Source organism: Chiroxiphia lanceolata, chromosome 1, assembly GCF_009829145.1.
Source record: "Chiroxiphia lanceolata isolate bChiLan1 chromosome 1, bChiLan1.pri, whole genome shotgun sequence".
In the NCBI taxonomy this organism is placed as follows: domain Eukaryota; kingdom Metazoa; phylum Chordata; class Aves; order Passeriformes; family Pipridae; genus Chiroxiphia; species Chiroxiphia lanceolata.
The window spans coordinates 88148135-88175513 of NC_045637.1; the positions used below are offsets into that span (position 1 = coordinate 88148135).

At 40.8% G+C, this 27379-nt stretch overlaps 1 protein-coding gene across 1 annotated transcript; it reads left to right on the forward strand.

Moving 5' to 3' along the window:
- Positions 1–1518: 1518 nt before the first annotated feature.
- Positions 1519–27379, forward strand: LY86 (lymphocyte antigen 86). The gene is made up of 5 exons (XM_032685671.1): positions 1519–1835; positions 15457–15543; positions 17008–17136; positions 24114–24166; positions 26620–27379. The coding sequence occupies exons 1-5, from the start codon at positions 1715–1717 to the stop codon at positions 26713–26715; spliced, it is 486 nt and encodes a 161-aa protein (XP_032541562.1). The 5' UTR covers positions 1519–1714; the 3' UTR covers positions 26716–27379.

Consider the following 27379-nt stretch of genomic DNA (forward strand, 5'->3'; position numbering starts at 1 on the left):
TTTCACTGTCTTTGTAGACCTTAGTGGGGACTTTTATCTTATGCGATTCTAGTTTAAATGTGTTACAGTAATCCTAGACATTTTCTCTCCTTACTATTCCCTTTTAAATTGCTTTTGCTTTTGTCAACTATCAGCCGGGTACAACCGAAGTCCAGTCAAATCAGGCAGATCTATAACTCAAATCTCATTATATGACTCATACATGTTCCATGCCTAAAGACAGTTGCCTGGATTCTTACTCTGGTCCTGGACATATAATTTACCATTACAAGAGTGTCCAAAAATATGAGGTAGGCCTGAGCCTCATTCTTTAAAGCAAGGTCTCTTGGATTGCACTGAATGGAATTTTAAATTTAATACATAGTGGTTGAAATCTTGGCTCCCTCTTTAATCTGTGGGATTGCTTTTATTACCCTTGTTCAAGTCAGGGTTTTGCCTGAAGAACATCTCTACTGTTTAGCATTATTTTGTAATTAACTTGCTAGGAGCTCTCCTGTTTGCTAAAGCACATAGGTTTTCCCCTCTTCAACTTTACACAATGGCAGAGAAAATGACACTTGCAGCCTTCAGAGCAAGAAAGACTGAGATGGCCAAAATGATCTTTTATCCAACTCTGTCATGCTACAGAGCCAATTGCTCCTTGTGTCCAGTTCAGAGAAGACTGTTGCAGACATTTTCTTTAGGGTTGAATTTAGCTTGCAGCATTTTTCCAGTTGATGCTCTGTCCAGGAAAGTCCTTTTTGGCAGCTGCAGTTTGAAATTCTACTCCAACCCTGGATCTTAAACTGAATCAGAGAATTTTAGTGGAGATGAAGAAACTCTCCCTCCTTTTCTTACTGATCATTCCCTGCCATCTGCAAAAGCAACTAATTTCTGCATAAAGCACAGCTTTAAAAGAGCTAGTGCAAATCACAAATACACAGTTGCATTAGTGGGCAGTTAAATAACCAGAAAGACAGAAAGAAAAAAATTAAGTCTAGGTTTACCTAGGGTATACTTACACGTACTATTATGTGCATGTACTATATATATATGTATATAGTACTATAGGACTTATATGTACTATTGTTAAATAACCTAAGAAATATTGAAAAAAAAAATGCAAATGCAGTGTTTGGCATAGTCAAGCAGAAAGGATTCATTCCTGAAAATTTCAAGATTTGTTTATTTGGTGTCAACTTTGTCAGACACACCTTCCTTTCCCTCCAGCAGGCAGATTTGTTACCAGAAAAAACATAGAAACCAAACTGTCCCTCTTCCACATTGACTTGGTGTGAATGGGATAGGGCAATTTGGATCGCAACGTTTTGCAGCCAGAAGGGCTGTGAAATAAACCTGTCTCAAGTCTTGCCCCAAATGCTTTGACTTCAAGAGAAACTGGCAGCAAGAGACGAAATAAACAGTTCACTGCATTATTCCAGCAGGCACTGAGGCAGGGCTATGCCGTGCAGTGAGTAGGTGTGATTAGCTCATTTGTCATTAGTTTAACACAAAGAACAGAAAGCAGAAGTCTAAGCACACGGAAGTAGCACCCTCCAATTCTGATTAGCCTCTTGTTTATATTACACTGTGGTGAGCTAAGCCTGCACTGGCTCACTTAACCCTTCTGCAGGCGCGAACGCTGTAACTCCCGTGTCCCTTGGAGAAAGGAACACCTCCCTCCAAAGTGTTACCAAGAGACAGAGAAGTGATCCTGCAAACTACCACCACCACCATGAAGACATCAAATGTTCTTGTTCTCATCTTCGTCCTGCTTTACATCAATGCCAGCACAGAATGGCCTACGCACACAGTCTGCAAAGAGGACAACTTGGAAATATATTACAAAAGCTGTGGTGAGATTTTTTTTACCATTTCCATTTTCTTTTCAGCTGCTCAACAAAGTTGTTCTTATGCAGTGAGAGACACTTATAAGCCAGGCAATGAATAGAAGGTTTATATTCCCAAGCCAGCACTGGGTTTCTCATCTAGAATATTTTTAGTCTTTCAAGTATAGCTAGTTTTGGTTCACACATACACACACAAATCTGACTGTATTTAAATAGAAGATAATAAAGAGGAATAATGTAACTTAATTCAGAACAATAAACAGCTGTCAAAACCCCAGTTCAGCATGAAAGAGATGACTAGGATTTTTATCTAGAAGTTAGGTTAAAAAAAAAAAAAAAGAAGACCCTAGATCTTTATCTTTGTTACTCCTGAGACAAAAAGGGCTCTTCAATGATCTGCCGTTTTCCTAATATGAGATGAGGCTGTGGTGATGTGCTTTCTGTCCTCCCACTTGGAGTGACAAGAGACCAGTGTGACAATGGGAAGGATTCATGTTCTCTGCCACTGCCATCGTGCTTTGCAAGACCTCAGCAGCAGCCCCTACCAGAGGCATTTCCCAGGGATCATAGGGGTTTGTTTGCTCTTTAAATCTGTAGAGAAGAAAAGGAGCAAGTGACACTGAAATTGACTGAAAATGAATTCACTGAATGGTGCCTGCTTTCCACCTCTTTCTTTGCTGGCCTTGTGCCTCTCCTATTGTGCTGATCTGCTTTACAACTGGGACAAAGGGAATTAGATTCACAGACGCCTCATTCATTTTCTGCACGTGATGTGAAAAGCGATTCATGGCAAATGAGCACCCCAGAGTTTGTTTTTCCAATTCATCCTAATACAAAGGGTTTTCCCGGGGGCTTTTTCTCCCCTGTAGCTTTCATGCATTTTTGCACACCCATTAGAATAAAGCCGGTGAGGGACAAGAGAAGTAAATAAATATTTGTAATGCTATTCTTTATTGGCCTGCTCCCAGGAGACTAAAGTCAAGCTTCACGTACTATAAATGGGTATAATGCATTAAGAAAATATTTAATTAAATATTGAATACAAGCTTTGGCATTACCTTTATTTCAGTAAGAATTTATTGCATAAATGAATTCTGTTCACTCAACAGGTCTCAGTTAGCACGAGATGCTTTGACAATGAGGCACAGGCTCAGTTTGAGTCAATTCAAATGATGATGAATTTGTCTGCTGGCATGTGCCAGTTAAGGATTGCCTCTTACTATGCACACCACTGGCCTAGCTAACAATATGCATTTGTTTAGAGTCATTTGTTTCTGTCACTTATTTGGGTTTGTGAACAGAAAGATAAGAGGTACATTCATTCAGGGGGAATTCACAGCTTGAGAAGCACGAGCCAGAGATCATGAAGGTCAGGTCCTGCCACTGAGAGTGATTTTCTGTTCTCCTGGTCACAGCTATGGGAAATGAAGAGATTACACAGACATAGAAGCAATGCAAGAATTAAATCAGATTCTTTGTTTGAAGTCAGATTCCTTGCTCCCTTACAGCTCTGTCAAGATTCAAGTTGTTGCAACTCACAACTGCCATCACAATGTTCTGCCCTGCCTTTTTCCAGAGGCTACCACACCTGTAGAACCAGACCAAGACGCACCATTTGCATCTCTGCTGACCCAGTTCATAGTCTGGTAGTTTGCATAAAGGAGAAAAATACAAGATGTTTTCGGTTGAGCACAAAAATCTACAGGTGGGGAAGATAAATCCAAATACTCTAGTCTACATCCTCTTCAGAGAAGACACTGTTCTTACTGAGCTCTCTGGCAAGCTCATGATGGTGCCAAAGGTGCTGATCACCCTTTCAGGGGAGGGGAAGCTTTGTCCCTACTTCATTTCACTGTAAACTGTAACTAGATGGACAGAACATAGCTTCATTTTTCCTCTGTGTCCTGCCAATTGTTCTCACCCAGGAGGAAGCAGACTTGTTAGTACCTAGGTTTGACAAGTCCCTTTCCCAACAAATCTTCTCATGACAAATTTATAATATCAGCAAACACAGAGTCAATTCTAGGCAAGTGCCCATAGTCTTCAGCTGTTTCAGGAGAATACTGCCCCATATGTCCCCCAATCTGAGAAATCCCCTTGATATTTCTTACTCCATCGAAGGTGTCAGCAGATGACCTATTTTTGGGATACAGGAGCCACAATGAGATAACTAGTATGAAATCCTGGGTAAAGTATTTGCTGTTGCCATCAAGAGGGTCAGGATTTCACCTCTATTGTTGTTACTATAGACTCTAGGATGTTATCAGTGAATTAGGGTTGAATAAAGTGAAATACAAGGAAGCTGAGAGAAGTACTTCACAACTTTATTTCTGGAGCTGAATGCCCTCTATCAACAAATTGCTAGAGTTCATTCTGAGCATTTAAAAAGGAGCCAAGTGCTCATTTTTGCCTTGCAGTTTATCAGATCCTCTCCTATAATGCAGTAAAAATCTGACTAAAGCCAAAAATATGACCTAATATAACTGTGATTAATGCAGCAGAGAAATTTAGGTGAATAACTGAAAATAGAGAAAGTGTAGCAATCTCCTGTAGCCAGAAGCAAATCCCAATGGCCTGTCACAAGCAATTGTTCTAGCTGCATCTGCCCCTATAACACATAAGATACAGGCATGTATCAAGTCCACAGCCTCAGTCCATGCTCTGGATCCTATAGAAAGGATCCCCATTCCCACTAAGCCACGTCAGACTAAATGTTCTATAACCAGGACCCCAAGACACGCATCAAAATAAAGGGCTAGACAAGATTCTAGTGATAAATATAATGCAGTCGTAAAAGAGTAATCTAAAAGAAATCAGATAAAAATTCTCAGCAGCAAGTCCATGGTGAGAAAGTCAGGCTGAGACATGGGTGGTCTAAAAGTAAAGTAAATAGACAGTGTGCTGCCTCCTTTGTATAACCGCAGGAGACATAACACTAAGACAGTCTATAAATAGCAAGACATTTCCTATCAGGGCCACTCTTCCTCCCAGGAACAAGTGACAAAAGTGAAGGAAGATCTCAAATGACCACAAATCACTTTAGAAACCTGGGCAGAGATCCCGAGACAAAAGCAGCACAGGTTAACATCTCTGACTGAGAAAAGAGAACCTTAATTGGCAAGACTATGCATAGACGTGAAAAGAACCTGCTACACAAATGGCCAATTCCTATCCCTTTTAATTTCAACGTGATTTTTACCTTAATAATGCCTTTGATATTGCCAACTACATTTTAAAAGGCAATTGTCTGGGAAGGGAGGGGCAGGTAGGTAATGGTAACAAAGTGCCCCAAGTAGGTTCCAGTGCTATTTGAGTAACAAGCATCCACTTGGAAGTGCAAAGTGTAATGCAGTCAGAGACTAGAAAACATAACTCCTCAACACATCTACAAGCACCTCCTTCTAGATCACTCATGTAAGCCAAATTGTCTTAATTAGCCAGGAAAACATTCTCACTACATAGTGTTCAAATGGGATCCCCTTCATAGGGGAGAGCAGGTGATTCCTCCTGCAGACACAAGAAAACCATTTTCCAAGTATTTTTACAGTTCTTTCTTGAAATGTTAGTTGGGCCTACATCAATAAATTAATGTTTCAGAATGTCAGGTTTTGTTTCAACCAGCAAACCCAGATCACTATGCTCCATGATTAGTAAAGTTCTATGTTTAGATTAAGACTCAGAAGATTTCAGAGCTGCCCACTGCCTGAAACTGTAGATTTCTTGACAGTGGAGCAAAGGAAACTGATAAAGTAGAAGGTTCTTAGACAGGGTCTGAACACCATGGACCATTGAGGACTTCTTGCACTCCCTGTGCAAGGGAGTAAGTAAGAGGGAATTTCAGGGAGATCTTCAGGTCGAAGTACTAATATTTGAAGACGACATCTTCAGAAATATTCCCAAGGCTCTATAAAACACTGTTTAGACCACATGGGATTTTAAATATCATAGAAAAACACATTTTCCCATTGTGATTTTGTTTGCTTTTGTTTTTTCATCTGAAGCGGGGTTAATAGCCACTAGCTGAAGTTTCAGGAGAAGGAGCAATCAATCAGTATTCATTTCAACCTCCAGAACCTAAATATGAAATTGGCTGCACCCTTTACAAGTTTTGTAGTTGTGTATCTACAGATTAAAAATAACAAAACATATTTACAGATATGGTTAACCATTTGCTTTAATTAATGTCTTCTGCTAGGCAAAGACTCTGGTCATCCAGAGAATTGTTTTTGGTGACAATGCCTCTTCTGAAAGAGAGGAAAGTCCGACTGAACTTATGTCCAATGAACTCCATGTCTGCATAGTTCTATGTCACAGTTCAAGCAGCATTATTTCTACAAACCCTTTTCCTGCCCTGTTGTGGAACAATAGGAGTGAGCAGCACTGCCCACTTCAGTATACACTTGCACAGGATTGCATTTGCAATTAGAGAAGCTCTCATTTGTATGGCTTTTCTGTAAATTTGTGAGCTTGGGTCTGGATCTCAGTGAAATTGCCCCTTGAAGTCAACAGGGTTCTTCTGGTGTAGAACATGCTCTGGTCAGATAGTGCAGTATAGACTCCCTTATGTTAAACTCTGTTTTGAGGGAACTTTTCAGGTGCTTAAAACAAAAAAGTGGAGGCAGAGACTAATTAGCTCACAATTTCCTGATGATTTATCTGTCCATGCTAAATAGTTTCAGGGTCCTGGTCACACACTCAGCCCATCATATCCTTTCTCCTACATACTGAGATATCAAATATACTATTTTTCTTAAAATGTGTTTTTTCCTTTTTTGAAAAATAGACCAGTAACACCTACCCCTGCTAAATCAGCATTACCAACTTGTAAACAATACTGCTAAATTGTCATCATTGCAGCACTAAATTTACAGCACATCACTTTCTGTTCTCTGTGTCAGCCACTTTAACTTGTCTTTTTTCCTCCCTGACCATTTATGTCCCTTAGTTAAAGGCTATAAATAATCTGATAGCTTTAGATGGCAAAGAAAAGTCTGCAAAAAAATTCTCACCTCATGTCTCCTTAGGGCAAAGATTCTTCTAGACACTTGGTAAAAGGGGTTCTTTTTCCATTATTCTTTGGGGTTTTGGCAGACAGATTGAGCCAGATGCTTCTCTTGGACTTATTTATTTATTTCCCTCAAACAGTCTCCAGCAATTGCTTCTGCTTCTAAATTATTTAAAGCCACACGACACCAACTCCCCTCTGATCTTTTGTTACATAGATTGCTAATGGGCAAACAATCAAAGAACTTAAGAATTTCACTTGAAAACAATTTTTTGGTTTGTTTACTCTGTCCAAGCCACCTTAATGTCATAGCTTTGCTGCTGTACTCATCTGGTATAACTTACTTATTCCAAGGGGAAGACCAGATGTTGACAAGCATATTTCTGGCACCAGATCCTAACAAGCTGAAGCTATCAGCAGAATCAAGGTAGCATAGTTATGAGTGCACATGCAAATTTTCTTTTAAGATTTTAGTCCCTCCATGAATTAGAACTGCCTCATCTATTTCATTCTCTACTTCAGTAGAGAGGATTTAAACTTTCTTTCCTATGTGAACTCTTGAGGTGGTTCTGAATATTATTTTACCCCATCTTTCAGAGAGAGGAAAGTATTTAGTAAGTTTTAAAATGTAAATGGCATAAAGGAGCAGGAGACAATTTCATATCTCCAAGGTACTCCGGTAAAAACATTAGATTCAGCATCTAGACTTTAAACCATTTAGTAAAATCAATATTAACGCTTTCAGTGAGACTAGTAGTGGAGAGAATTAACCTCAGCTGAACCTTTCCCACCAGGCTTTAAATTTTCTCATCTAATTTAGTTCTCTGTGGTTCTCTCACAGTGCCAAATTCTTCACCAAATCAATTAAGGTCCTGTACCACAGACTGCAAAAGAGGATTGTTTATGTGTGACACCCTCTCCTGCTTATCTCCAGCTGATAAATCTAAACTGATTGGCATGTTTTTCACCTATTGACTTTTGATATTTCTTTGGTTGTTGTAGCCACTGAATCACTAAAGTAGTCATAAGCAGGAGGGGTAACAGCTCACAAGGCAAGCCATAAGAAAATGTGTTCTCCCCTTTGGAAAAAAATAGGAGAGACATACCTAAAAAGTAGTATATTGCATTACAGTCTAGAAGTATGTGGGCAAGGCAGCACTGTCATTTCCTTTTGGATACTGAATTTGAGTCTTTATGGAGGGAGCACTCTAACATACTAAACAGGTTAGTCACAGCTATTTTAACAGTTTGATAAAAATTTGAGATAAGCTCCTATATTACACAAAGCAAAAATTGCCAAGAGGCACATTCACTGCATAAAGTCAGGAGCAAGAACAAACCACAGCTGACGATGTGTGTTCCAGTGTAAATCTTTTCTCTGTAAGCCTCTGAGGCATTGCTACGCTTTCTTGACACTGCCACATCATCTCACTTAGAGCTGCCATCAAAGGCTCAAGATATCTCTGTTCCCTACTATGCTTACAGTTTACCAAAGAAAATAAAGTCAGGAAATCAGGTTCTTACAGCAATTAAACATTCATCAGCAAAAATATCCAAAATAATCTAAATAAAATTAACATACCTCAAAAATGCAAGAAACTGCTTCAGCATTATTGTGTGTTGGCGTCACGGTACCAAATTTAGTGGGCCTATGGCAATCTAAATCTAGGGAGAAACAGTGGCCATTGGGGACAAGATGTCCAAATGCCCCATACAGATTCATCACGTGCCAAATCCAAAACTTTTGATCTGTTACGGGTGCTGCTTTTAGACTCATGAGAACTTCCAGTTGCCAAAAGCTAGGATCTTGAAAACTACCACAAATTAATTCAACGCTTCAGTTTCCTCTTCACCTGAAGATGGATGGCTCCTGTCAAATGATTCAGCAGTGATCAGGCAGGTGGGCACCCAGCTAGTTTCCTCAGCAGAGGGAGCATGCCATTTCAGGTACAGCTTACTGCCATGCTCCTGTGGCGGATTTCAACCCATCCTGGGAAAATGGGAACATTTAAACCATTTATATGCTGCTGACTACTGTTCTGTATAATCAGCAGTATACCCTGCTATCCCAGAGCATGGCATGTGTCTAACAGCAGGACAGTTTCTAGTAACGTTTGGTTCTATTTCTGACACAAGCCTGAAAGTCTGTTGCAAATCCCCAGTCATACTGGCAGGCACTGATGTCCAGAGATCTTCATCTCAAATAGGACAATATAAAAAAAAATATTAAAAAAAAACATGTGAGGAGGGAAGAGACATCTGATTAAGAATACAGGCAGTTACTGAATCCATCTTATTCGTGCAGTGCATGGTGTTTTCTTACCAACAGAAGAACAAAGACTTTCTCTCTCTAATACATTCCCTGCTGGGCCCAAATTAATGCAGTGTTTTCTTGTTACACTGCTGTAGCTGGAGCCTGCCCTATCTGCCTTTCTCTCTCAAGCTAACTAGGACAAATCAGGATTATCAAATACAGATATGTATGTGCTATCTCTCAAAGCCAGCATCTTTCAGTTTTGTCCTCTTAAACAGGCTTGGTTAAAGCTTTGTTATACCACACAAAGCACAGAAATCCCCCTTTCCAAATAGCACCTCTGGCAAAAGCAAGGAAAGACTCCAAGAACCTTCAGACACTGGGCCTTCCCTTGAGCCTCAGCAAACAGCTCTTACAAGCCTGCTCTCAAAGCAAGCTGGTTCAGGCAGGAAAAGACAGGGAGTCTAGGAGCATATCTTTGGCAATGCTGCTTTATGCATGATAGGGACACCCCTATCCCCAAACACAGCCCTCCAGCTGCAGAGAGCCCCTCATACCTACTGTCATTACAGGGGCTTCCCTCTAACTCATCATATTAGCCTGGTACCAGCAAATCTCTTCCCCACCTGACATTTGGAGAAGCCTTCTGAGTTATTGTTTCTGAATATTTGCGCATTTGGACATCATATATTCAGCAAAAAGTTTTATTTGAAACAGCAAGAGACAAGTCTTTGTCCTTTATTTAAACTAATTTTCTATTGTTTAATTGGAATCACCTGGCTACAAAACTAAGGCCATAAGTACCAGCCAGTAATGCCTGTGCCTTAATCTAGCCAAGAAGTATATAATTGATCTTTGCATTACCAGTGTTCAGTATTCTTGAGAGAGGAGTGGAAATTACTTAACTTGTATAAACACTTATTTTTTAACCCATATTTTAAGTTTCTTTTGCTAGTTCTCTGGGCTTTTTTAGCTTATAGATTATACTGAAACCAAATCTTTAGGCTTCTCTCTACAGTCATGTAAGTTTTATCAGAAAGGAAGCAAAATTATTCACTCCATTAGTCATCTCCAAGAGTTTTGGGTTTAAGCACACCACAAGTTGATATCACAGTTTGCAAAGGGGAACTCACACAGTTTGTAATCCTGGGACATTTAGGACACGCAAACTCTCATCTTCCATATTCTTTTTCCTCTGTGTTGCCTAAGCAAGCCAGAAAAATTCGGGTGATAAAGCATACCGTGGCTTTTGCAAAGGAGGCCAAAGTGCCCGTTTGAACAAGGCAAAAGCCTGAAGCTGGTCATAGCTAAGGCAAGTGTCTCGGGATGAAGCATTCTCATAATAAGGTAGACACAGCCAGCATGGGTCTCACAATTTATTCTACTTTCCTCTGCCCCTCCCAGACACACCTGAAAGTGGCAGTGACATGCACTGAAGGCAAGCCCAAAAGGAAGTTCTTTAAATTGAAGGTGCTCAGGGAAATCTAGATGCATAATCTGAAAGCTGCTAATTCACCTGATGCTTCTTTCTCAGTGCCTTATAAGTAGATTCCAGTGTCAAACATAACCTTGAGTATTCAGGTTAATTTATTTAAATAGACATTAAAGAGAAATTGTTGAACAAATACATAAAGTCTGAAATCCCAAACAGTTCCTCATTCTTTCCCTCTCCTTTCATCACCTTGAATGCTGTAAAGACTAATGATTTAATTTTATTAGCAGCTTTGAAGGTGAGGAGTGTTGGGTAATTGCTAAATACGTTTCTTCCTTGTGCTAATTTCCAGCTCCTCTAGCACCAGTCTGTCCTTATTCGACCCTAGCCAAGTGCAGCTATGTCATTTCATTCAATTCTGTGGCTTATCTGCTCCTAGAAGTGTTATTTTGAAATACCCAAAGCTTACCGATTTGGAGAGTCTTTCCACCACTCCAGGGCTTACAGATGTGGACTCTCACAAGCACTGCTCATCTGCTTGCTGCTGCTATTCAGTCATACCACTGATTTTCATGCTCATATGGAAACAACGTGATTTTAGAGCAGATTCAGATGAGAGTGAAGCCAGTAGAGGATAGTTAACAAAATGGGGAGAGGAGAGAGAAGAATAAAAGAGAAAGACTGCTGTACACCAGCCCAGCAAAATTCCTGTAACAGGTGCTTCCCATCTGGCCACATAGTTTCTACAATTCCCAGTTAGTCATCTAGGAGCTCAGGCTTGGAGGGACATAGCCACAGTGGGTTAGCACATTATCATTCCCAGCTGTCTGCTTCATCTCCTGCTCTGGAGATCACCTCCCAGAGCACAGGAAGGGCAGTTCCAGCTCACAGCCCTGTGGCTTTGTGCACACCCATGTTCAGCAGCGGCATGAGCTGCTGGCCCCACAATTGCAGTAACTGGGGCATGAAAGTGAGTTCCCATCTGTTGTCCCCGTCACTGGGGTTACGCCACTGTAAATATGTCTGAGATAATTTACCTATGAATCTTCTGCCAAGAAAAAAGGAGGGGGAAAAAAGCTCCATGAAGAAAAGTTCAGGAACTCATCTGGGCCTCTAGGCTGTACTGCACACACCTGCTCAGTCCTCTAAGAAAAACCCTGGCAAACCCATCACTGTGAGTACCTCGAAAGAGGCTGAAATCTTGCACTATGCTGCTAGTGCAGGTGGTACGCAAAGAAAACCACATCCCAAGTCAATACAGCAACAAACCTCCATCAGGGTACCACCAGGTAGAGTGAAATGGGAGGTGGGATGCATCACTAATACTGACATATAAGGGATGATCAGTAGCAAGATGCCACGTACATCCCAGATTTATCTCTCACAAAGCAGAATTGTACTATAGAAGCCAGTCTTCAGCAAGAGCTGTACATTCAGTGCTAGATACAGTGCTGATGCTCAGCATCAGCCACAGCACCAGGTTCAAATAACACATGTAAGAGATCTTAAGAGTGCATTGATTGTTTACAAAAGTCAGAGGCTTGTTCCTTTCTCGGAGAAGTTGCCTGAAAGACTTAGAACCATGTAGACAGAAACTTGAGTTCAAATGCTACTCCCAGGCACCTTCCTACTAGCTGCAGATAGGTTGCAGCATGAGTCCTTCGCACTAGATACACAAAGAATGCCCTTTTTCCCATCAATAATCAGATTTTCACTGATAAACCTCGATGTGTTTGCAAAATTTCCAACAATGTTTTAAGTGTTGGTAATATATCAAAGCTGAACTGGAAAAGCAAAACTCTGCAACCAGTTGAAGAGTTTCTAGCTTTAATTATGGAAGAGGGAGCAGATTGAAGGGAGTGGGTGGAGGGAAGTCTGGGAACATACAGTACTGTGCACCATGAAATGTTGCAGGGAAGGGGAAGGCTGAAGGGCAGCCCCACGTATTTTAGAGATTTAACAGTAAATGTTATTGCTCTGCACATGTGAAAGACATAACATGTATTTTTTTCAGTCTAACCAGCTCACTTCAGATTGAGGCAAACACAGAAGAATAAGTATCAAACCTCCATAAGAGACACACAGTGACTCACAGTTGTGCATCTGAAATGAAATACAAAAATGGCAATTGCTTCGAGTTGCCTTTGCCACAGGAGGGACTCTTCACCATTTAAAGAAAGAGGGGTATGGCACACTCCCTTAGTGCATAACACACAGGTGAATTTACAGACATCTTCATTGATCAAATGACAAAACCCCACTATTTTCAATAATTTCCTTTTTAGCAGCAACTTTTCTGCCTACACGTTTTAGAATACAGACTCCCTGGCACCACAGCTTTAGCAACACAGCCATTCTTTCAATTGATTTCAGCGGGAGGCTTCCACCTCAGTACACCACCACATCTAAGATGCTGGATTGCAAAGCCTTAGCATGAATTTCCACAGGGAGATGGTCAGAAAACTAATTGGGTTTCTTTTGACAGTGGAAAATTTGACATTTCTCAGCAACAGAATAACAACACAAAATCCAAGTGCTCCAATTCACAAATTTTTCCGGAATTTCTCATGTGAGTGCTTCCACACTTTCTTCCTCTCCGGGGACCAGACAACGCTTCTCTGATATCAGGGCCCTATGCTGCAACACTAGCAGTGCAGTAAAAGACATCCATGGCTACAATGCACCACGAAAATGTCATCTGTTAAAGGAGCTAAACCCATAGAAATAAAACAGACACAAGACATCCAAAGTAAAATAATCCTGAGGTCAGGGCCATTGTAAGAAGTCCATGCTTTCAGAGAAGCTTGGTTTCATGAACAACCCCTTTTTACCACGTTACTGATGAGAAATTTTGAAATAAAAATCAATTTCTAGCTCTAACGCCATGATGTAATTTGTTAATTAAAGCACAGCCTATTCACTTTGAAAAGAGAAGAGCATCGTATATGTTGCAGTGCCATGTTTGACCACAACTCCTTCTGGAAATTATGGAACTAACAATTTTAGTAATTTGATTACCAGCACTATTTGTAGACCTCAATGCTCAAGTTGCTCTGAATTTAAGCAGCTGCTTCCTGAACCTTTTCATCGCACTACACACAAAACATAAACGAAAGGGGCTCTTGCAAAACTCCAGAGGAAAGCGGAAACCAAACCCTGAGAGATGGTAGAAACCGGAGGGGAAGCAGGAGTAACGGTCCCAGAGAAAAGAGAAGTTTGACATGCTTTCTGGTTGGAGTAGGAAACTGTTCTCCTAACCAATTCCAACAGCTTCTGAAACTGAAAAAAACGAAGTGAGAATTGACAGGAATGGGGAAAGGGAGAAAAGACAACCCCCTGACTCTGGTCTGACTGATAAACAACTCCAGGCACTATTTGTCCCAAGCAGATTATGCAACTGCAGAGACTGCTTTAGTGATGTGGAGGACAAAATCCAGCAGAGAGACACAGAAAACTGTTCGAAATACAAGTGCCTTTTATCTGTCTCTTTTAAACTGTTATTTTAATTTACCACAACTTAGGGCTTGAGTACTCCTTTCAGACCACACTGATGGTCTGAGGGCTCACAGAACCTGGCTTAGTTAGAGGCCCCCAGGTCCTCCTAACATTTTCATTCATTTCATGATCCCCTCTAAGCAATCAGGTTTCAGTCACGCAGACTTGCTGCCTGCCAGCTGCTACAGCTGTGGGGCACTGCTGCAAAACAGGGCTAGGCTATGGGGATGCTAGCTCAGCCTCAAAGAGGACACTCGTGACTCAAGTTTCACCACAGCATCAAAGGAATTCTCCCAACATGTTATTTTCAATTCAGCAAGAAGACTAGCCCAAGCAACAATAACTTATAAAACAGAACTGTTCCCAAGTCTATATTTGTCACTACCAGCTCTATGTAAACCAAGGAACCTATGGGTGCTTCTGCACATGCCACAGTTGCTTCTCTTTTTTCCACAGAGAAGGAAGTTGGATGCACAGGCTGGCTGGAAAGCCATGTTGAGGGACAAAACTATGCCTCAAGCAAGCCTTGAGGCTCAAGATATGTTTCCAAAGTGGACAAATCTTTCACCTCCAGCCACAGTTTTGGAAAACTCTTGCACATTCTGTTGGTTGTGGCAGCTGAGCTCTCAGTTTTTGCTGCTGCCTGTCACCAGAGAGTGACACAACAACAAGCCTTCAGGCATAGCATGAAGTCTCCTGGAGGCTAGCAAAGAAGAAGGTGGAACTGGTGGGAAAACAATTATGTTTATACAAGAGTTTTAGAGCTTGATGCAGAGGAAGGAATACTGTAGGAACTGGCAAGAACCACGTTCATGACAATCATCAGTCAAAGGGCTGGCTTTGACCCCAGCTCTGCTAAAGTCTCCCAGAAAAGGAGAAATGTAGAATATTTCCTGGGTTAGAAGTATCATGGTTGACCCAGCATAAAGTACTGCACTATATCAGTTACACAATTTTATTTTCAATTTTGGACCTTCCATTCCACTTCAATATTCAGTTTCCTAATTAGCCCCACCAAGCCCTCTTGTGATACAAATCAACTAAAAAACATCTTCATAACCAATTGCCCATCAGTACTGAGGAAGGAATGCCAGTGTACAGTATCTGGGAAGAGCAGCTGTACTAAGAATTCACTGTTGAATAAACATTTACTACCCACTATTGAGAGGAACTTGCTTTCTTTGAACTTGGCTCATTTTCCTACACAATAGGTTTTAGTCTCACCTGAGTGTGCTTCAGATTGAAGAGGCAGGAAAGACAGAAGTAGCTAAGTAGCTATTGAACACAGGGTATGGGAGCTTTGAGCACTTCTTGCAGGATTTTTAAGGAATATGTAATTTGTTTTTTATAACACTTTTATATTCTATTGCTTTCTTCTAAAAAGTCATTACATTTCATTAAAGACAGAACTTTTTACCCACTGCTTTGTGTCTTCAAACAGATCCCCAGCAAGATTTTGTTTTCAGCATTGACAAGTGCTCTGATGTCGCAACCCACACCTTTAACATCAGAGCTTCAATGGTCCTACGTAAGTGAATTGCTATTTTCTCACACCATAAACAGGTAATTCATGTGTGAGTGCTGGTATTAAGAAGTAAGCCAGGACGAAAACCTCCCACAAAATATGAATGGGCTTCATTTCTTAGAAATTTCAAAACCTATGCAGGGCTACAGAAATGTCAGTTCTGTTATCAGCTCAGCCTCAGACTATGTATGTCACCCTAAGAAGGTCATATCAGCCCCCAACTCCTATTCCTCTCCTACCCTTCATTTATACACATGGATAGCCAAGGTGGGGCATTGCTGCTCTAGAGCTTATCTTCATAGCTAAGACTTCTAGGGAAAGTCTTGTTGAACGAGACAGCTACAGCATCCACACTCTTCTGTCAGCACCAGCAGTGTTCACCAAATTGCCAAGGCTGTGACCCTTGCAGGTAGGAGACTGAATGGACTCCCACAGAGCAAGGTGGGGACAGCCCTCTGCCCCTCCTGAGCATACAGAGAAATATGCTGGGAAAGTGCTAGCCTGAGGCAAAAGTCATGCCATCAGTTTACCACCTGCAGTAGCTGAAATTATACCCTTCAGCACCTGACTGATCAGCAATAAAAGGTCAAAACTGGGTGCACAAGTTAACATTAGTCATAGCTTGCATTGTGATCCTTGCACAGAAAAGCCACCTTTTTGCAAACTTGTTGGCCCCAAGCTCACCTAGAACCTCTACTGCCAGAGCATAAATACGGAAGTGCTGCTGTACATTCCTGATGCTGAAAATAAATTTGCGTGCCAAGTGTCTTTTAACACTTTGGAACACTTCATTGTATGCTAAGGTCTCCCTTCTGTGAGAATGCTACCCACTTGCCAAGGAAGCATCAGTTTTTACGTGGCTGCAAAGTTAAACAAGTCTGCAAAAATCACATTAAAAGCATTTGTAAATATTTTTCCCACAAGTCAGAGTACAGGACCTCCCTCTAAATCCAGTAGCTTCACTGGCTCTGTCTGTGTTAGCAAGCCAGGCACAAGCAGGCAACCTCCCAGCACTGCCTAGCTGCTCTGCTGGTCCCTGGCACAAGTTTGGCTTGGGCCAGCTACTGTTTTCCCAGGCAGAGGTTACAGATCACAGGTTGCTCCCAGGGGCCCATTGGATATGATCCCTCTGCTAAGGACAGCAGAAAATAAAGTTTAGATGTAAGGATGTAAGATTGTTGTAAGGACTACTAGATGTGCTAGTTGACCTCAGAGTCAGAGAATGGTCATGGGTGTAGTTTATTTAACAATAAAGATATGTGCTATTATGTTCTTTGTCATATACCTTGAAGGGCTTAGAGACCTGTTGCTTAAGCATGGATTTCTATGTATTAGGAGTTCTCAGTGAGGAGGAAAAATTTAATAGCTCAAACAGCAGGGGGAAAAAATGTAATCTTTTTTAAAATAAAGTAATAAACCTGTTTACCCTTGCACTTTCTCTGAGCTCTCTTTCTGCTTTGTGTGTAGGACACGATATCAAGGAACTATATGTCAAGCTTCACCTGATCATAAATGGGAAGACGGTCTTAACCTACTCAGAGACCCTTTGCGCACCGGGTCATTCTAAGCTTATTTTCTGCGGAATGAAGAAAGGAGGTAATTTAGGTAGCACTCTAAGTGTTTGATGGCTGCTGAATACTCCAAGCAGGATGCACCCGCTGTGCTGTTGAATGCACCAATACATCCTAATGTTCTGTTTACTTCAACAGCATGTTAATGGATGACAGAAACACAGTAGGACAGAGACGTTTTAATTTAAGAGCCTGCTTTTCCCCCTAACCTGTTTTTTTGCTTTTCTGTTAATCACAGAATATTGCACACACATGGGATTTCAAGTCCATAAAAAATAACTGTGGTTATATGACCCCATCTAATAGCAGAGAGGTTCATAATCCCTATTTATGGGCATGTAGTTGTCATGTGAGCAAGAACTATGACAAATATAAAGGCTAGTTCTGTAAAAGAAATGGCTGAGCAAACAAGCAACCATTCTGAACATGTTCTTCACTATTAAGCAAGTAACACTTCCTGTCCTCAAAGGATATTTTCAGCTCACTTTAATAGAAATTATGCTTGAGTAAGGATATTTGAACCAAGATACTATTTGATTCTATCTATGGTTTGCACCTTGTTCCTGCTCAACATGTGCCTATGTAGCAGTCACATGAATTCAGTTCCTGCCAGTTGAACTGCCAACCAGTGAAGACTTGCACTGGTTGGTTTACAGTGGTATTAGCTACCCCAAGAAACAGGCGTCTTTGGTCCCAGGTGAGCCTGGGCACCTCAGGGTCCCTTCTGCCACAATGCAGCGTAGGTAGTGCCAAATTAGCCACGCTATGTTTGGAAGAGCTATGGACTTTAATATCCACATATCTTAAACAGTTATTCTTAAATCCCTCTTACATCATTATCATCTCTTTAGGCTGATTTTGAAATAAACAGATAGAGTCACAGGGAAGTTTGAGTTGTTAGAGTACCAGTTAGTTACAGAAGCTCTGCTTTCCTTCCATCCACTTGCATCTTCATCCTGATAATGCTACAATAACTCATGTGCAAGGGCTATGAATTTAAAGATCATGCACAGCACTACTGCTAAGACAGCTCCTGGAAAATGACTAAGACATTTCACACAGCACAGAACTATCATAAAGAATAATAGAGGAATGCTGCATGAGCAACCAATTATGTAAATCCTGTAAGCCAGAGAGACAAAAAAATTAAATTCAGACATTTCTTCAATTTTGTATTGAATTATAAGAGGAAAAAACCCACCCACAGACCCACTGAAAAACTGTCTTATTCTGATGAAGTACTAAACATCCCTTGGAGAATACATTAAGGAGAAGTAGAATCAGCCCCGAGCTGAGCACAAACTGCTATTCACACATTAAGCCACAAAACCAAAACCTCCTGGGGTTTCCAAGTCCCTTAATCTTGAACTGACAGGCGATTGTTTCTACTAATTGAAGTACATTATGATATAAACCCATAGTTGGTTGTTTAAATAATACTATGTATCTTCATTTAGAAACATTCCTGCCTTTGTGCAAGAACCTCTGCCACAAACTTTTTAATACACACCCTCTCTTTCAGTAGCTATTATTATTTAGTAATTAAGTCACAGTGGGAACGAAGTGAACTTTCTCAGACTGAGGTTCAAACTGAAAATGTGGTATTTCTTAATTAGTTGACAGTTGATTCCAAAACATGTTTTAGGACACAGAATTGAGCTGAAGACCAGTTTAGGACAATTCAGGCATAATTTACCATATTAGCACAGCTGTAAATCTGACCTAATACCTATGCAGAAAGGAAAACGTGGATGGCCAAGTATGCAGCCTACAGGGGAGCAGATAGCCCTTTCAACTGAAGCTTTTCATGGAGAGCCTCTTTTTCCCTGTTGTACAGGCAACATTTTCAACATCTAGCCAGACCTGACCTGAGTTTAAATATAGTTTCACGCAGAATTTGCTTGTCTTTCGCAAGGAGTCCAAAAATTGGCTGTTTCTCCCTCTCCCAAAATTAGAGAGAACATCATCCTGCTAGAGGCTTCATTGATCCACTCACTGGTGTGGAAGAGCAGAGCAGAAGTTAAAAGAAAAATAGACTTATAAGAGCCGGATGTAGCAAATTCTTGGGTGTTTGAGGTTGTTTTCTTCTTTTTGTTTATTTTTATTGTTATTTGCTCTCCTATAATCCTACAGTTTTTGCCATGACTGGAAATACTTTCTGTGCTGGAAAGACTTAATATAGCTGGAGGTTTCATGTTCATCATAATCATACAGTATTTACTATTTTTGTTAAGCAAAGGTCATGTCTGGCACTGCTTTCTAGGACTTCTAAATAGGATTCTAAGATCTTTTTCTTTGAGCTATATACCTGTTGCAAAGTTGTTAGCTCAAAGGTTGCAGGGAAACTGGCCATTGTCCATTTAAGTACAATAGCAACAAGACTGCTAAATTCTTTGCAGCACAGCATGAACTCAGGTCTTCCTCTTTTTTTAGTAGAAAGTGATGGTTATTCCTCATTTCCTTCAGAGAAAACAGTTACATAAAATTCAACAGATTTCCCAATGAAATCACTAAAATCAGAGTAAAAGACCTACCAGGGTAATATTTAGCAATGTGCCAACCACAACTTGCATGCTTAAAGAAAGTTTCCTGACAAAAAGATAGCTGCATCCTCTGCAAGTTTTCTTTCAGGCCCAACTGACAAAGGCAGCATCAGAGCACTTGCACAATTCCTTGTGCACACTCCCAAACTATAGAGAAACCCCCATCTTGCTTCAGATCTCCATTCTTTTCATTATTGTAGGTGTTACAGTGGACAAGTTTCTATAATAGTATTTGTGAATAAAAGTAGAAAACACAACATGAATTACAAAACCGGCTATTACGTTGAGAGTTTAGGTACCTGTTTCTGAGAAAGCAGCTACACCATAAAGCTAGGTCTTTGTGCTGATGCACAGTGACATCTTGCTTAGCTCCTTCATCTCACTTTTTCCTCCCCAGTAAAGAAAGTGAATGCTTCTCACCTGGCTATATATTTATATATGTTTTTCTCACTCAACTATACATCTATAGCTGGCAGTTATTCAGATCATTCCTACATCCATAAAACCTGCAGAAGCTGTGTGTCAGTTGCATGGGTGCAAGATTGTGTCCTAGAAGAACTCAAACATGGAGCATTGAAGTTCTAAAAATATTTAGAACATAGAAAAAGGAAGAGGTGGGTGCAGATGTACAGGGTCTTTATATAGCACAAGAGTGTGAGAATGTATACAGATTTTCAGTGTAAGGGAGATTTGAGAAAGAGGAGTGAGAATTTCATTACAGGACTTTTTTCAGGAAGGAGAGGCGTCTTCATGATAAATGATAACTAGTAACTTGAAGCAATCCTCAGGAAGCTCTTACACATTTGAAAGCTCTGATTCAGACTGGAAGCTACTAAAGGCCTGACTAGTGGCAAAGAAAAGGACTAAGTTACTTCTGGTAAAAACAACAGTGAAAAGCTGCTACAAAAAGTACAATAGCATCACCTTGAATCAGTGGTAAATTAGAAATATTTTCTAGGGTGCTCTACAGAAATCACCTCCAGATAAGACTTTAAGAAAAAGGGCTGAAAACACATCACTGTTGACAGCATGCTTGACATATAACGTAACTTACTAGCAGACCAATAAAGAAACAGGAGATTTTTTTAAGTGGAAAAATGCACTCATGATTTATGCTCTTCCCAATGTTTGTACATTTTTTGCAACAACATTTGGGCTTTCTCTAAAAAGACCACAGAACTCTTTCAATGAGCTGCTCAGTGTTTGTGACAGTTACTGCAGCAGATGTATTCATCCTCTTTCAATGGAGGAATGTAAAAACGTATGAATATATGGAGAAAAATGCGTATAAAGGATGCTGTGATAACTACACCCCTTAAGGCCTTGGAGGATGTTTACACTTCTGAAATTATAGTAGAAATTCTCATGCAACTGGAACATAGGATGGGCTTTTCAAAATTTGCAAACAAGCCTTATTCAGCTAGTATAGGATCTAAGGAGGTTGCCATGGTCCAAAGTGAACATGAATGATAAAATTCAGCAGATCTACGAATCCACAGTATTTTCTGGCAGGTCTCAACTAGCTGAAAGAGAAAGCTGCCCTTGCTTTCCTATAATGACATATTTTCAAAGCAGCATAGCTTCCCTCTCCTCATTGAAGTAAGGAAGGTCACAGGAGTTTCCTAGAGGACTGGTTACAGAAACACAGAGTGGTTGAGGTTGGAAAGGACATCTGAAAGTAATTCAGTCCAGTTCCCACCTACTTGAAACAAGGCCATCTACAGCCAGTTGCCCAGGACCCTGTCCAGGAAGGGTTTTTAAATATATCCAAGAATGGAGGGTCCACATGCTCTCCGGGCAATCTCTGCCAATGCTCAATCACCCTCATAGTGAAACAAGTCTTTCCTGATGTTCAGGAGAAACCTCCTGTGTTTCAGTTTGTGCCTACTACCTCTTGCCCTGCCATTAGACACCACTGGAAAGAGCCTGGCTCCATTCTCTTTACAACCCCACTTCAGGTATTTGTACAACTTGATGTGCTCTCCCTTAATCTTTCTGTTCTCTAGGCTGAACAGTCCCAGCTCCCTCAGACTCTCCTCATTGGAGAGTTGTTCCAGTCCCTTAATCATATCAGTGGCCCTTCACTGTGCTCTGTATGACTAGTAACTGTGAACCACTGCAAGACTCCTGGTTAGAAAGAGCTAAATAAGGCTGTTGCTGAATCATAAAGCAGTAAACATGAACCTCAAACTGGACACACAGAACCTATCTCCGTAGCTGAAGGCTCCCTAAAATATAATACAGCCCATCAGAGTGACTTCTTTGATTACGAGGAAAGGCATACCTACAACACATCAGAGCAACCATAGAAAACTTAATGGAGTGGGTTGAGGCAAAGCCCCAAGACTGCATTCATCTGGCTACTTTATCACAGTGAAGTGTGTGTGAAAAAATAGCTTCTACCCACACTAGATGAGAGATTAGCATTGCCATCATTTCAGAAGCAAATTTATGGCCTGATGACTCCTACTTCATTTTAAAATACAAGCTTTGCAGAGCTTGAATGCTGCATCTGTATTTTTACATTCTGGATGGCTTCCTGGGAGCCTAGGTGAGATCCTAATGAGCCATGTGATCCAAAGGGAATTTCCATGTCCCTGGGGAGAAGGACTTTGGGGAAGGGTGATTATTCACAGCCCAGTTTCCTCTCCATTCTCTGCTGCTATCCAAGATTTGCTAGGCTCAGAGTTGTCTGAAAGACGGGTAGTCATACAAAGCTCTCTGCTGAAAGAAAGGACACACAAATCATGAGCTTGCATGGTCCACATCACCCTGAGGGGGCAGCTCACAATATGCCTTAGCACACATTGACACACATACAGCTTAAGTCCCAAGGGAGTCACTCATCACCTAAGTCATGCAGTCTGCAGTGCCTTTAATTCCCATTTAGACTCTATTAAAGTTGTGAACTGAGAAGTGGGCTGTACAGTATTTTTAAAATTCTTGAGTCACTGCTCTCTGCAATGAAGATGTGTCAGACTCCTGGGCTCTTGCTTCGTGTACAGAAGCAAGCAGGGATGCTGACTGCTCTTCGAAAAGGAAAAGACTTCTTGGTGTCCAGTGAATTGGCCAGGGATGCAGAGAGGAACGAGTACAGTACAGGTGCTGTAGCATAGTTGATCATTTTGAGATTGATCAGCCAAAACATACTTATTCTATTCCCTGTTTTGGTACCAGGTTTTTCAGGGAAACACTGAGTTGCTTTGCATCTTTTCCACCTCCCAGGATCATCAGGGCATTACATTAAGCAAACTTCTCGTTAATGCGAAGGTGCAGAACATTGGTAATATCTGAGGTTTCTCCTTTTCCTAGCTTATCTTATAGTCATGATTCTTTCATAAAATTTTGTTACAAGACTAACATTTCATAACACGTGTAGGAAGACCTCCTGTGGAATGTTTTCCAAGCCAATGCATAGTGAGATGGACCATACAACATAAAGATGTTATGAACCTTTTGTCCAACCTTTCAGAAGAGACGGTATAAATCGACAGCGAGACTAGACTAAAACAACTCTCTAGAAATGACAAGCATCAAGCTGCCAGCACATACTCATATAAACATGATGAAACACTTACTCCTCTGTCACTGTCAAAGTAAAGAATATTTCATGACACCTACAAAAGAGAATCCTTAAACAGTTCTTAAGACTTTTCCATGACTTGTGTGGGGCAAGTTGTGCAAGAAATTCTGAAATATCGAAACATCTACAAGTTTTATTTTCAGTCAAGTCTGCACAGTTTGGCCCAGTAAGCTATGAAGAAGTAGGAGGAACTGCAAAATAGCTTACTAATTCTCTCCATTAATGCCAAAGTTGCCCTTTCTTCAACAGTAAAGAGCAAGCATGCCTCACACGATTAGGGAGATGAGGACTGGAAGGTGGAACTCCTGGGCTCTATTCCAGTCACCAGCAAAACTTGTGATGACTTCAATACCTCATGTAACTTCTTGGTAAACGCTCCCTCAGCAGTGAGATAGACATGTTCTTATTACTTTAAGGTCATGTTTAGCAAGCAGTCAGAAGTCCCCCTCAAAAACTCAGCTCAAACTGGTTTTTATAAAAGTTACCCAAACAGTACAGTTCAGCTATTGCACCTGCAGGTGTTTAATAGCTCACGCTAAAGGACCTGAGTCCAGCAGTCCCCCTCCCCTTTCATTTCCCCATTTGAAGGATGCATGCTGACATAGGAACACCCACCTAGTTTGCAAAGCCATGTCCCTCTCCTCCATTCAGGCAGGGGCTGTAGGTCCTTGAGTCCTTGCTTTCCCCACAAGGCAGTATACATGCTGATATTTCTCTCAGGAGGGCTGTTGTAAGACTGTGTATACAGCATTTTGCAGTTCCATAACACTTGTCACTGGAGCACTTTGAAATTCAAAAAGAGAGTATCTATGATCAGCTGCTTGTTTCCTACATGTGCTGCATGTCTAACCACCCAACACCATTGCTACTTTTCAGAACACCTCCACTATGAGGGACCAGTCACACTGGGAATCAAAGAAATCCCACAGGTAAGTTAGACACAGATGTTCTCCCAAGCTTTCCGGATGAGGTATGGTCAAAGGACTACCAGCAATCACATCAGCACATTCCAGGGTCCCCTGGCTAGCACACTGGGTCTGATAGTGTTTTACATGACTAATTCTTTCCAATATGAAATTAAGTGGCTTTGCTTACAAAGCATAGGAGAGCCACCGTTATCCACAGACAGACAGATTTTCTTAGTATAGAAGATCTCCTGTACCAACACTGAAGTCATGCAGCCATATAGATATTTAGGAGGCTCTCCCTCTCTTACTCTCAAAATAGCAAGATTGAAGAGAAGAAGGCACAATCTAGATTATCGAGGCATACGGTTGAGAATGTGGTGGAGAAAGGATCATAGTTACCACTGCAAAAGCATACAGCTCAGGTGGCTAGTGAAATACTCCTTAGATTTACTAAGAGAGACACAGCATGAGCTCTCAGATCTTCAGCAGCAGACACAAAACCTATCTCATAGGTCCAAACATGAGGTCTCAGGCCTGCTCATCACTGGATTGGTCCAGGTGCAGGAAAAGAAGACAGGATCAGAAGAGGGTCAGAACAGGGATACAGAACAAAGATATGAGACCCAAAGAACCGGGCTTGCCAAGACCTGCAGAGGTGATAACAAGAATAGCTGGTTTCTGGGAGAATAAAGCCTCTATAATAGCTACCATTTAATATGTCTCAATCTTCCCTTGGTAATAGAAGTGACCACAACCTTCATTTTCCCAAGGCTTTCACACAGGTAAATGGACCCCCTTATGCAGGCTGTTGTCCCGCCCCTACCAGCCTGCTTCCCTAAAGCCTACACCTAGAGATTCTGTGTTGAGCAATAACTTTTGATCTCTCGTACAGGAGTGCTTGAGCTCACATCAATCAACATCCTGCTCCAGGAGCAGCTTTACTAACGCACTGAGGACACTTACATAGTAAAACCTCTAGACAAACTGAGGAATAAATCTTTAAACCAAGAGAAAGCCCAAGAAACATGCACACAGACCAGTAAAACTCCAGTTCTGGGCAAATTAGCTGAATTTGGAGCCAGAAATTCCAAGACTGTTCACAGTCCTCTTTTAATAACAATTTTTCACCACAAGCAAAAATTTATTCTGGAGGAGAAAAAAAAAATCTAATTACTAATAAATAATGGAAATTAGCTATTATGAACTTCCATGAATTCAACTATAAGCTTTTAGAGAGTTAATGTGATTGTGAGAAAGGGAATAGGAAGCCTTTTATGTTAATTAATCAATCAGACAAATAATACCTTCCTTCCTGCTGGCAAAAAGGAGTTATCCCTTACAGCAATTATCTCCTGATCATTGCAAAGAACAGCCTCATCTGGGCAGCCTGAGGGATGTTTGCACAGTCCACACTGCAATTACAAGAAGTCTGTATTCTCATGAGCATGTTGCCATTGGGCCTCTCTCTAAATTTGGATGTTACACTTAACCTGAACCTCTCTGTGGGGACACAGGCCAGATATTGTCTTAGGAATCCCATTGTAAAAGGCAAATGTCAGGAAACCTGACTCATTCTAGCCATGCCTCTTTGTACTCCACAACCAGAAGTGTTCTGAGCAGGGCAAGAGCTTTCTGTGGTACACAGCCAGGAGGTCCCTGCTGCCAAACTCTCTGACCCCAGGTTTTTCTCCCCTCCACCCTCCAGAAAAAAAAAACAAACAACAGAAATAATTACTGCAGTGCCAGCAATATAGAGTGAATGAAATCTAGTTCACCTCTTCCTTCAAATCTCATAAATAAGCTTGTCACCCCCACAACCAGTGCTTCTCCTTCTCCAAGAGTCTGGAGAGAGAAGTTTTGACCAAAACAAGACAGTCATGGCTTCTTTAGGGTTCAGGGGGTTTTTGCATTGTAATGATACAAATTCTACCAGCCTGAATTCATAATTTTAAATACAGAATTTGAAATTAAACTACCCCTTGTTTTATTATATAGAAATTCATCATATATTGAGTCATCTATACACACACATCCCTCCAAGGTGCTCTCTTATAGAAATTCATATTAATAACACCGAACAACAAGATCCAAGGAAGTGAAGTGCCAGACAAATGAGCACCTCTTTGCTTTCCAGTTACTAAACAGCGCAGGCTATATTGTGCTTGCTCATAAGAAACATGAGAAGTAGCACAGATTTGAAGGGATTTTTTATGCAGCAAAATATTTTGTTCCCCTTGCACTGTTTTAATTTTTAACTTGTGCTTGTCAGCATTGATATCCCTGAGGAGAGTATTTTGGCAGAAAATATGGGCAAGTTCTTTACCACCTCTGAAACATTTGGACCAGAAAGGTTTTGGAGGAAATTGATGGGAAAAGGGTTATTCTATTTCTGGGAAGAGGACTCAGAAATAGAAACAGAACCATTTATGTACTACTGATGGGTTAATCTCTTGCTTTGCTTTTGTCTCACACAGGGAGATTACACTATTTCAGCAAAGCTGACTAATGAAGATCATGTCACTGTCGCTTGTGCCGATTTTACCGTGAAAAATTATTTAGACTATTATTAGCAACAAACCAATTACATGAAAGCTACAGACTACCAAAACTATTCAAGCCAAGTAGGCTGCTTGCATGCTATGATGATTCTGAAGAAAATAATCCCCACGTGGTGATTCTGATGGTGTTCCTCTTTATAATTCACTATTTTCAAGAATTTACTAGATCCTCTAGTGGTACCTTTTATCTCTAAAAGCACACTGTAGCCTACTTTTTTCTTCTAATATATACAGCTGTAAGTAGAAAGTATCCAATACCAGCATTTTCATCTTAGGATGAAAATAGCACAAGGCAGAACAGGCGAGAGCCCAAACAATTTTTTGCAGTAAGTTATGGAGGTATCCATTTCTAACACACGCTAAAGACTTTATATATATATATATATATATATATAATATATTATGCAATTACAGCATTCAACATCTTAAGTCTTCTCTGAGGCCAGTCTGGAGATTCCACTAACACAGATTTTGTTATAACCACAGAACAAAACCACATAGGATGAACATGCCCTTTCTCCAGTGATCCATGTCCTGTCACTGGATTCATATCGCTCTAACCTTCTGGAGTCTGCCTGGAATTTTTTGTTCTTTAATGTCTTTTAAGGGACGTGTGAATCATTCTGTACCTAAGCTATTTGCTCTTCTTGCTTCTCAATAAATTCATAATGAAAGA